The sequence below is a fragment of the Pristiophorus japonicus genome, chromosome 1 (assembly GCF_044704955.1).
Source record: "Pristiophorus japonicus isolate sPriJap1 chromosome 1, sPriJap1.hap1, whole genome shotgun sequence".
In the NCBI taxonomy this organism is placed as follows: domain Eukaryota; kingdom Metazoa; phylum Chordata; class Chondrichthyes; family Pristiophoridae; genus Pristiophorus; species Pristiophorus japonicus.
The window spans coordinates 375,355,559-375,367,911 of record NC_091977.1 but is presented as its reverse complement, the minus strand read 5'-3'; the positions used below and the strand labels follow the sequence as shown (position 1 = coordinate 375,367,911).

Sequence of the window (12,353 nt, the reverse complement as noted above, 5' to 3'; positions counted from 1 at the left end):
GAGGGTGAGGCAGTGCATTCTGTAATTAAAGATAGACTGTGATAAACGGGACACATGCACTTGTTTGAGACTATTCAAATTCTTTGTAGCTGTTCAATTTTTAAAATTTTTTAATAAAACCACATTGCCCTTCCATGATCGGCACTGAGGCTTCTTGCAGCTTTCTCCCCCTGCCGTCCGTCGGGCCCGAGGGCAAACGGCTGCCTCAAGTAATGAGGCTTCCTGCAGCCTTCTCCCTCCCTCTCCCCCACCCTGCCGTCGGGAACAGCTGCCTCAAGTAATGAGGCTTCCTGCAGCCTTCTCCCTGCCTCTTTCTCCCCGCCCCCCCCCCCTGCCGTCGGGAACGGCTGCCTTAAGTAATGAGGCTTCCTGCAGCCTTCTTCCCCCCCCCCCCCCCCCCACTGCAGTTGGTCCCGACGGCAAATCGCTGCCTGAAGCACTTTCACACAGGTAGGAACATGGTTTATTTAATCTTTTCTTTGCTTATAAATTTTTATTCAGGTTGGATTTATTTGTATAAGTATAACTAAGGATTTATTGTAGAATGTAATGACTTCCCTTCTTTTCCCCCCCCCACCTCGTTCCCAACGCCTAATTTGTAACCTGCGCCTGATTTTTTAAATGTGTAGACAAGGTGTTTTCAAGCCTACAAAAATCTTCACTTGCTCCATTCTAAGTTAGTTTGGAGTACGTTTTCACTGTGGAAACTTTCAAATCAGGTGTCAGTGGCTGGACACGCCCCCTTTTGGGGAAAAAAAATGCTGTTCAAAAGTGAAACTGTTCTACCTGACTAGAACTGCAGAAAACTTAAATGTGGAGAATTGCGATTTCTAAGATACTCTGTTCTCCACCAGTTGCACCAGAAAAATCAGGAGCAAATCATGTGGAAACTTGGGGCCATAGCTCTGTGCTGGAAGTGCCCATTTAGCAAGTTTGTTTTGTTGATTTAGTTCAGCAATGTCGGTCAAATCTCTTGACACAATATATAGACAGGATAGCTCATTCAAGAAAACCTGTTAAATCACATGCACAAAATGTGACTGAATTAGCTTTTGTTCAAAAAAAATGTTCTCCTCTTCCAGTATATGGTAAGTATAAAGTTCTACATTTTAGTAGTCACATTGTGCACTGGTTTGAAGAATTGAAGTTACTGGTCTTGAGTTTCTGCTCAATTGCGCTGGAATTTTCAGCGCAATTCCCCTGATGTCACCACAAAAGATCGTGGAATTTTGAGCGTGACTGGAGTTTCTGTAACCTTTTGAGCTAGTTTTAAAATCGTGGTAGAAGCAAGCCACGCCCCCAGGGTGAATTAATCACCATTGTGAGATTTTGTTAATTGTGCTTGTTTGCAGCCCTCTGAGAAGGCTCCAAAAATTAAGCTGGAACTTTTGGTGGAAGGACACTAATGGGAACATTTTGAAAAGTTATGAATGATTTTTTTTAATGACAAAGGAATTGTATACCAATCTAACTTGAAAACAGTTCTGTATATTTTTAGTCATTTCCAGTCATTTAAAATCAGGGTACTCGCAGGTGGTGAATTGACACTGATCGATTTAAAATGCTTATTTTTTGTGAAAAGCCCATTTTCAGCTGTATGAATCAAATATTACAGTTTAGTGGCCGAAATCCGGAGTTCCGGAATTTTGAATGTTCCAGAATCCGGACACCGGGGCTGATCCGTGGCGTGGTCGTCTGTAATCCGGAGCCCCACTCTGCCGCTCAATTTCATCCCGCTTGGCCAGCCTGACCTCTCTTCTCTCTCCTCTTCTCCCTCTCCCACCCCCACCCCCCCCCCCTCGGCTGGCTAGACCTCTCTCTTCCCCCTCCCCCCGCTCGGCCGGCCTGACCTCTACCTCGGGCCAAGCGTTTCCAGATTCGGGACGTCGGAAAGATGCTCCGAAATCCGGAATGGCCTCGGTTCCGAGATTTCTGGATTTCGGGTACTCTACCTGTACCAAGTTACCACTCTTAAATATTTCAAGGAATATCTTTTAAAGCAAATTTTTTTTTAAGTTATATAAAAACATAAGAAATAGGGGCAGGAGTAGGCCATTTGGTCCCTCGAGCCTGCTCCGCCACTTAATAAGATCATAGCTGATCTGATCTTGGGCTCAGCTCCATTTCCTTGCCCACTCCCCATAGCCCTGAGCCGGGGGATTTTGTAAGTTTCCAACATTGAGGTGCTGCAACAAATGCTAAAATAGTAATAAAGCTACAATTTAAAAACCATAAGTAAGATTTCCACTAGTGATAGCAACATAAGCACTTCAGTTCTCATCTCCCTGCCTCTTTGTACTTCTTTCCCTTCCCCTCTGTCCTATTTTTATTTTTTGGAGGATGAGGAAAACAATGCAGAAGAGAATCAAAACAATGCATTGTGTAAAATTTAAAACATTCAGCCTGAATTAGCAACCATAATAATGGTATTTAATTACTTTAAATTTCAGTTTTAAATTTTCCCTGAAGCTCTAATTTGTTTTTTGTATATATCATTTTTAATTTTAAAAAGTAAAATTTAAAATTCCTTTTGCTTTTCCTTCCTTGTGGCTTAAATCTTGCATTTTAGAAGTGGGAGCAATTTACAAAAAAATAAGTGGCTGCAAGATCAATTTTTAGGTAATCAAAACTCAGAATGGTGGCAATTGGCTTGTTACCAGGTCAGTCTACTGGCCCTCGTAATCATCATCATCGTCGGAGGCATTTCCTCGAAGCGAGGATGACTTACTTCCACGCCAAAAAGGGATGAGTTCACAGGTGTTTCAATGAAGAACCTAATATTCCAGGTCCCGAACTACATGTTGAAGGGTGGAAGATGCCTGTGCGTGGATTTTTTTAACGTGTGGTGGCCGTTGCACATCAGCCACCACGCGGGCTTGACAGAGCTAGGTCTTGGTCCAGTGGCAAGGATTACCCAAGACTAACTGGAGACCAGCTCTGCTGCACAGACTAAGCGCGCACACATATTGCAGTGTGGGCTGGCCCGTGCTGCCCCAGGGCCATTGGAGGAAGCAGCGTGGCCCTTGTAAACATGGGAAGGGGTTGTCACAGGAAGAGTATTCTTGGTAGTTCACAATGCAACTGTATGGGTGGGTGAATGGGCTAGTGTACAAAGCAGTAAGGATTGCCTTTTTCTCCCCTCTACCACTCATGCCATTCCATTAATTTTGGAAATGAAAAGGTTTTTAACTGGCTGAAACCAGTTCCATGGGCTAGTTTTTCAACCTGTGAATGTGTAGAAATCCAAACATTGACATTTATGTGACATGGTCATCTTTGATGCTATAAAATTCAACAAATCAGCAGTAGAATTAATGTTTTTTATTTTGTCCATGTTTGTGGATAACTTTGCTCTTCCATAGTGCTCTTAAGATTTCAATTTTTGAGTTTTATATCAGAACCTCTTTGAAGGAACCGTACACATCTTGTGTTACATAACAGAATACCTCTAACATATTGTGAGCAATACCACAGGAGATCTACAAATATGTATATATTAAAAATATTATGTATATGTGTGTAACCTGTACAACTTGACTTTTTGTCACACTTTTTGCCAACTTTTTCACACACATTACTTTGTCCACAAATATAATGATTGTGAAAGCTGGCCACCAAGTTCCACAAATTGCTCAAAATGCTTTTGAGGTTTTTTTATATTCGCAATTTTTTGTTAGGGACAGATTTAATGCCAATAACACGATGAAATGTACCTACTAAATTGTCTTGTGTCTTAATATTTGGATTAAAGTTTTTGCTTGAAGATTTCAGCCTCTCAAAAGCTTGGGCTTGGTCTTGATATTTTTGCCCAGAGCAGTGACTCAGTTGAACTTGGAACGTGCATCACAAGAGGCTCCGTTGCACCTAATTTGCTCGGAAGCACAGATATCATGCAGTCAGCTGTACTGATGGAATATTTTCTGTTCTTTGCAGTTTCAGCTCTAAATTTATCTGTTACTGTAATAAAAGTTGGTGGACAAAATTTCTAAAATCATTGCATTCAGGTAAAAATTATTGAGTCTTTTAAACAGGCTGTGTGAGAGTGATGTGTGTTAGGGAGATACAGGCTACTGATGTCACTTATAGCATGTTTTGCATTCTATAAACTTCAGTAAGTGCATTAAACTCGTTATCATCTTTTTGTAATTGAGTTCATTTTTCAAAAAAGCAATTTGTTACATTTTTGAAGGCTACAGCTTCTAATCATCTCACCTGATTATCACCTGTGTTGTGTTGCCAAAACAGCCTGATATCACCTGTTGCTTTGACCGTTAAAAAATGTAAACAATTTAATTTCTGTCAGTTATCGGAATCAGAGACTCAGTCTTTCCTCATTTCATTACAAAATGTAAAGCATAAATGAGTTGAGCTTTGAAAACTGTAACCACTACCTGTGTTTTGTTGCTGGTTTTGTGATCGGGGCCCAGGAGAGGCATGAGTTCGGGGCCCAGGGGCAGCATGGGCCAGCCCACACTGCAATATGTGTGTGCACTAGGTCCGTGCAGCAGAGCAGGCCTCCAGTTGTTTTGGGTAATCCTTGCCACTGGACCAAGACCTAGCTCTGTCAAGCCCGTGTGGTGGCTGGTGTGCAACGGTCACCACACCTTTTATTTTAAAAAAAATCCACGCATAGGCATCTTCCACCCTTCAGGATGTAGCTCAGGACCTGGAATTTTAGGTCCTTCATTGGAACACTTGTGAACTTATCCTTTTTTGGCATGGAAGCAAGTCATCCTAGTTTTGAGGGACTGCCTATGATTTGTTGATGGTAATTATTATAAAGTTTACATTTTCTTACAACATGTACGCACATTTATAGGGATCCTCTAGAAAGTCAGAAAACAGTGCTGACGTTGTGATCTGGATTGCATTGCCTGAAAGGGTGGGAGAAGCAGGTTCAATAATAACTTTCAAAAGGGAATTGGATTAATACTTGAAGGGGAAATATTTGCAGGGTTATGGGGAAAAGACAGAGGAGTGGGACGAATTGAATAGCTCTTTCAAAGAGCCGGCACAGACACAATGAGCCAAATGGCGGCCTCCTGTGCTGTATCATTCTTTCTTTGATTCTATGCAGGTGGCATGCAAGTGTTGACATTTGAAAGTTCTAAAGTTGGTACTGGATTTAACCACACTTATATATATTTATATATATTTTTTTATATACACGCGCTTATTTGTATTTCAAAAATGGCCAACAGGCTCCATCCCTTATTTCTGATTGATCCCCTTGGAGGATAACCCACGTCCGGAAATTTCACAGGAATGTCTCACTGGATCTGCCGATCCCAAGGGCTCACTGACTTTGCAAATTGTAACTCACTCCACTTTGACTTCCTGAAGTGACAGTGGGCAGAGCTTCCCAGAAGACAGCAAGGACCAGCCAAAGTGCCTTGCCCAAGCGGAAGTGTATGTAGCCCGCCCGCCGATAGATGGGATATCGGCATGGATTGTTAACAGAATATTGGGTATGAAGTGAATAGTGACAGCGTCGTGACTTCTGGATATCATCCACTCCAATGATGTACCTTGTAGGGGATTGGAAGAAAGTGATACGTTTTTCCTGAGTTCCCTCTACCCCCTCACCCCCCACACAAATGTGTCTGTGTGTCTCTCCCCCATGTCTCCCCCAGCGCCTCTCGTTTCCCCCTCACGCGCGCGCCTCTCTTCTCTTTCCCCCGCCCCACACAACCCACGGGCCTCTCTCCTCCCCACCCCCGTGCCCCCCTGTGCCTCTCTTTCTCCTCCCCCCCCCCCCCCCCCCAGCCCTGCTGGCTCTCTGCCTGGCCCCCCCGCAGCGTCTCTCCCTCCGCCCGGCCCCCCCAGCCGCCATAACGGCTCATGGGAGTCTTGGGGGATCCGGTCGGAGGTTCGCAGCTCAGCGGGAGGCCCGGTTGGCTGGAGAAGCACGCTCGCGGAGGAGCAGCAGCGTGTTGCCATCGGGCGCAAGCCCGTCGCCATTGGACCCAGGCCGGCTGGGAGGAGGTCCTGCTGCTTGCACCACGCGCATGGAATGATTCGGGGTGGGGGGGGCGGGCTTATCGTCTGTCGGTCAAAAAAGTGCAGTACGGGCAGTGGCGAGGCTAGATAGACGCCTGTCTGTCAAAAAAAAGTGCAGTACAAATAGTCATTATATTATATAAAGAGCAATAAATTTCTTGAATTCATAATAACAGCATAACTTTGAATGCTTAGACTTTAGCAAAGCTTCACAAATGAAATTCTCTGACCAGAGACTCGGTAAAATATCTTTTGGGGGAGGAGAGAACAGATGACTGAGTGATTTTTATTGCTATTTATCATGGTAAAGTAAAAGCACGTCAAGACTGCCTTTTAAAATACATATTTATTTGAATGGAAAAAAACTAAGTAGGAGCATTCAAATAGAACTGATTAACTTAATATTTTCATTTATGTCTGGTGATCCTGACACACTATTTCTCCACAAAATGTATTATTGTTTCCACCCCTGCTATTCTCCACTTCATGATTGAGAGGACAGGATTTGTGAATACTGTTTTTGATTTTGCTATTGTTGGATATATGAAGTGAGGTAGAAGCCCTGCATACCAATTTTACTTTCCAGTGGGGAATGGGAAGGATAGGGACGTATGTTTAGATAGTTGCCGGACAGCATGGCTGGGAATGGACTTGAGAAAATCATGGGTGCAAGCCTGCATCATCGTACTCCACAGCATAGCACAGAGCCAGTTCATTTATAGAAGAGAACAGTGAGGTTGCTTGAAATGGTGAGTAGCAGTCTGGGTAGCATAGAAAAGTATTCTTTCTTTGTCTATGGTGTCCAACTATGACGAGGAAAATATACTTCCAAGTGTAAGTAGCAAAATGTGATTTGCTTTTGAATTTTTTCCAAAAGAAATCCTGTGTTTTTTTTCTTTCCAGGAGTTAGCAATTACTGTACATCCAAACTGTCATGCACACACAAACTTCCTCTGGTACAAAAGGAACACTGCCTGCTTTGAAAAACTGTTTTATTTCTCTCTTTGGAGAAAGGGGGCAAATTGTCTTTCCCACCATATCCGCTATGTTTATTTGCAGAGTGGGATGATCTAACCTCCAGGCATATCTATAAATAGTAATGCAACTCCTGAGTCAGCCCTCAAGAAGATATTCTTGAATGGAACACGTAGAAATTTCGGCCTAGTTTCTTTCTCTGCCTCCACCCTGTCCAATACCATCAGTGCATCTGGTAATAAAAACAATTGTAAGCAAACTGGAGAAGGAGCATGCAAGTGTAGAGTACAGTGTTCAAACTAGCACTTGTTAATAATTAGAATCCATAAATAATTGCAATTTAGCATTGTTTAGCTTTAACTTTGGGAAAGTTTTTGTTTATAGGTGAGTACTGAAGAAATTTGATTCCCTCCCAACAAAGTCCTTGGCCCAGAGTGCTTCACATACTCTATTTTAATTCAGTCCCCTACATTGTAATTCCTCCAGACAAATGTTACCTGTATTTTCCATTTAATCAGAAGCATGCCAAAAATTGGTACAAATATATAGAACAAATTTTCAGGTTAATTCTTTTTTAATTCTGGTTTTAGGTAATTGCAGTGAGAGTCTCCAAATTGCTGTAAGTTGTAATTGTATCAAAATCATTTATATATTTTGTAATATATCTGAATTTTCGGAAGATTTAAGTTTCTTCATTTTATAACTTTTTAGAAAAACTAATTTCAATCGTGGAAAAATTATTTAAAATTGATTTAGAATGTGCTAGTGTTCTAAAATGTAATAGATGGACAAACTATTATTTCTTTTCAGCTCATGCATTGCGATACTCCATATGATATTGATATTACATTACTGTAATAAAAGCTACTAAACAGTGAAGGAAGAGTAATAGCCAGACTGTTGTGCAGCTCTTCCTAACAACTGGTTCAATGACACAGATGATGAAGGGAAACCAAGTCGCCTGTTTCTTGCTCATTGGAAGTCTCCAGTAGGAACAGTACAGGGAAGGGGAGGAAAAACAAGAGAGTAATACAGTACATAAAACATTGTGGCAAATATTGTAGAAACAAAGTTGTTAAATATATTGCACTGAATTTCCAAATGTTGTCTTCCATGTATTTTAAAAACTGCTCAAGCACTCTGCTGATTAATTCTAGTGCTGTATTAGATGACATTCAGTGCTGAAACTGTTGCATCACACAAGTAAATAATTAACGCATGGTGAGATGCGCAACTTGCTCACTTATGTGGTGGTCTGAAAAATGCCATATGACCACGAATTTGCGTTAGAAAATGCATAAACTAGGCTCTGCCTCTCTCAGATGCTCTTCAGGAAGATGTAAACTTTTGGTAGAGCCTGATTAGCTAGTCTCTGCTGGATTTAGGAATCCCTGGGCCAGGGAGCAGAGAATTATCTCTGGTTCATGCTCCTAAATGTTAACCATTTCCTTCCACGAGTAGTGCGCATGTTAGTGTTGCTTGACAACAGGGACAGACATAACCACTGTGGATGAATAGTCTGTACAGTGGTGTTGCATATGGGATAAAAATGACAGTTTGGGTGACTTGTTGATTGGAGGATAACTAGCACCCAAAAACCTGTACACAAGAATGTGCCATTGCCTTCACGAAGGAGATAGAGCGGGAGAAAATTGGAGGCAGGGGAAAACCAACCTATTAAACACAGGATGCACTATTGTCCCAAATGTGCATTGTTGGTTCCTATCTTGTTCCTTACTTCCTGTTGCAAGTCTTTGATTTACCACTTAACAATCGTTATGCCTTTTATTTCTTTTCATTCAGTGTGGTACCCTAAAACTTTTTCGAATCGTTTGTTGCAATGACAATGTAGCACTCTAGCTAGGTAGAAGAAAATGGATATAACAGTGAGTTACCACGCTGCCCATCATTTCTGGGGCCAGAGTTTGAATCGAGTCTAAAAGAATAGAATGAAAATCTGCTTTCTGGCTTCTAAGGGTCCTAATCAGCTTGTAATTAGTTTAGTGGTTACTAGGCTCAGCATAAATCTGTTATATCAGCAATCTCACATTGTGAATGACAAATGGAATGATTTGCACAGATGCAGTGGGAAGATTGTTTGTCTTGCGGCAGGCACACTACAACGATACATTGCTTCCTCAGTACTGGTGTGTCAGCCTAGATTTTTATGCTGGAGTCGGACTTGAACCCACAACCTTCTGACTCCGGTGAGTGTTCTATCAAATGAGCCACAGCTAACATGGCTGAAGGGTCGATAACCAGAAGGCACAGATTTAAAGTGATTAGCAAACGAACCAGAGGCAACATGAGGAAAAACTTTTTTTTTACACCTTGAATGATTAGGATTTGGAATGCGCTGCCTGATAGGATGGCTACAGATTTAATAGTTGCCTTCAAAAGGGAATTGGATAAATACTTGAAGGAGAAAAAATTTCAGGAATATGGGGAAAGAGTAGGGGAGTGGAACCAACTGGATTGCTTTTCGAAAGAGCCGGCGCAGACTCGATTGGCTGAATATTCTCTTTCTGTGCTGCTTTGATTCTAAAATTCTATTATTGTAGTAGAGTATAGTGCTTTATGTTGCATATAAAGCATGCACAATCTGGTTGAAAAAGAAAGCTTTTTTTAAATTCTCAGCACTGACCCCTCTCACTTAACGACAGACCGAAGAAAGAATACTTCAAAAGATTTGTAGTGGAACATAATTTGTTTTAACATTTTTTTAAATCCTCTGATTTGTTTTTCTTTTCAGGAGTCTGCGATTACATCAAAATCAACAGATGAGATGTACAGCGAGTACAAAAGCGATCGAAATGAAATTTCTTATTGTTATCAACTACTTCAGGAACTGAATGAACAGCGGCAGCACGGCATTCTGTGTGATGTCAACATTGTGGTGAAGGGCCAGGTTTTCAAAGCCCACAAAAACATATTAGTTGCAGGCAGCCGTTACTTTAAGACTCTCTATTGCTATACTCCGAATGAGAGTTGTGACCAGGTCACAGTAACTCACCTCGATGTCGTTGCAGTACAAGGTTTCACAGTTATTCTTGATTTCATGTACTCTGGACATTTGGTTTTAACCAGCCAGAATGTAATTGAGGTAATGTCTGTAGCAAGCTATCTACAAATGACTGAAATTGTTCAAGCTTGCCGTGGTTTTATAAAGGATGCCCTAAACATCAGTACAAAATCTAATGCGGCAGAGAAAATAATAATGCAGTATGAGAAGGTAAAAGTCTCCAACAGATCCCATAGAGACAGCACAGTAGCCATGTTGAAACATGAGCCCAGCAGCCCTTGGGTAGTCAAAACTACAAGTACAGTGAATAATTGTGCCACAGGAGGCCTGCATGAAGAAAGAGCTAGGTATGAAATGGAGGGCTACAGTTTAGATATGGGTTCAGTAATGGACCAGAATGAGAGCTACCAGATTAATGATTCAGCCTGGAGTCAAGATAACTTTTCAGATTATGGTGGAAAAGATCTGCAGATGGGGCTACCTCAAGATCAGAGTACAGCTTTTTCGTGGGGAAGTTTGGGAAAACTAATGTTGCATCAGACAGTGCCTCGAAGCGGACGAAGGAAAAACCACATAACCAGAAGAATTGTATACAATGTTGCACCAAAGGTTGAAGAGGGAGTTGAAGATAACTTGATGATTCAGCCACCTATGGCATTTTCTGAGGATGGATTACAGGAAATTCCTGTAGACTCATTTACAGGTACTGTATGCACAGATCAGTCAAGAAATGTAAGCAAAGCATGTAGCAGAAGTCGTCAAAGTGCATTAGTGTTTTTTGTTTCCCGTTCAAATTTTCTCCCTTTTCCTGAAGGCAGTAACTTATGGAGTAGTTCCATAGGTGCCAGGAACTATTTAGAAATAGAAGCCACAACACGAAAATAGGTCATTTGTCAGCGTTTATAAACCATGTGAGCAAATAACACATCATATTTATCTACACTGTTTCCATATCCCTTTTCCTTCGTCCACCTATCCAATCTAATCTTGAATATTGACAGTTCCTGCCATTCACATTAATCCTGGAAGTGAGTTCCATAAATTCACAATTCGCTGTAATGTTTCTCCAGTCCTCTGTTCCAAATCACTTGCCCCTAATTCTTGACTCCAACTACTGGAAACAGTCTTCTTCCATTTACCTTGTTCCATTCTTTCAAAATTTTAAACACTTGTTTTATGCCACCCCATAGTCTGTATTGTCTTTTTTTTTAATAAAGGGCCCCAATTTTTCAATAATCTGGTGTGTGGAGCTCAATACCTGATAAAGTGCGACATCCCCACTGACACCTGGGAGTCCCTGGCTGAAGACCGCCCTAAGTGGAGGAAGTGCATCCGAGAGGGTGCTGAGCACCTCGAGTCTCAACGCCAAGAGCATGCAGAAATCAAGCGCAGGCAGCGGAAAGAGCATGCTGCAAACCAGTCCCACCCACCCCTTCCCTCAACGACTATCTGTCCCACCTGTGACAGTCTGTGGCTCTCGTATTGGGCTGTTCAGCCACCAAAGAACTCACTTCAGGAGTGGAAGCAAGTCTTCCTTGATTCCGAGGGACTGCCTATGATAACCAAGCACTTAAGGTTTTATATAGACTCATATTTATATCTCGGCATTTTTATTCTATACCTCTTGCTAAAAACTAGAATTCCATTAACTTTTTTTTGAAGGCCTATCAACCCAAGGTGCTGTCTCTAATGTCCTGTGAAACATGTACCTCCAAATCCTTTGCTTTTCTACAGCACTGGGCCTACTTCCATTGAGTATAATTACTGCTGATTTTTTTTTTAAACTGCAGTGCATCACATCGCACTTGCTGACATTGAATTCCATCTGCCACATTTTTGTCCATTCCCCTACCTTATCAAAATCCCCAAGTAGCTTCCTTGGGTCTTTTAAAGAATTAATTATACTCCTATTTTGGTATTGTATGTAAATTTCAATACCACACCCTAGGCCTGTATCCAAACTTAAATTTCCCTATCCTGCTCTTAATCTTTTTCCTAACATTCTCCTTTTAGTTTTTTCATTACTATAATGCTTGTAGTCCTCATTGGTTCTCTTGATATTTAATTGGTTCATAACCTTAATGGAATATATTTATTCTGTACCTTTGTTTTTTTTAAACACCCCATTGTTCCTCTACAGTTCTTTCTGGCAATTTTTCCTTCCACCTCAACTCCGCTAGTTTGCTCCTAGTCTTTCATTACCTTGCCCAAATGGCTATTCTTTACAGGAGAAATGTTCCAGTTGAATTAATCCTCAGTCCAACAGGGACCTCTGGAAAGAGATTAATTTTCCACCGCCTAGTCCAGGGTATGCGATAGCCAATTGTAGTGCCTGGAACTCTGCACAAACCCAGGG

The 12,353-nt window shown here is 41.6% G+C and overlaps 1 protein-coding gene across 1 annotated transcript in view; it reads left to right on the top strand.

Moving 5' to 3' along the window:
- Nucleotides 1-12,353, top strand: part of zbtb10 (zinc finger and BTB domain containing 10) — a 67,404-nt gene that overhangs the window by 29,839 nt on the left and 25,212 nt on the right. Inside the window, exon 2 of the mRNA XM_070891030.1 lies at nt 9,728-10,700. Within this exon, the coding sequence (XP_070747131.1) occupies nt 9,728-10,700 (973 nt within the window). The remainder of the gene's footprint in view (nt 1-9,727; nt 10,701-12,353) is intronic.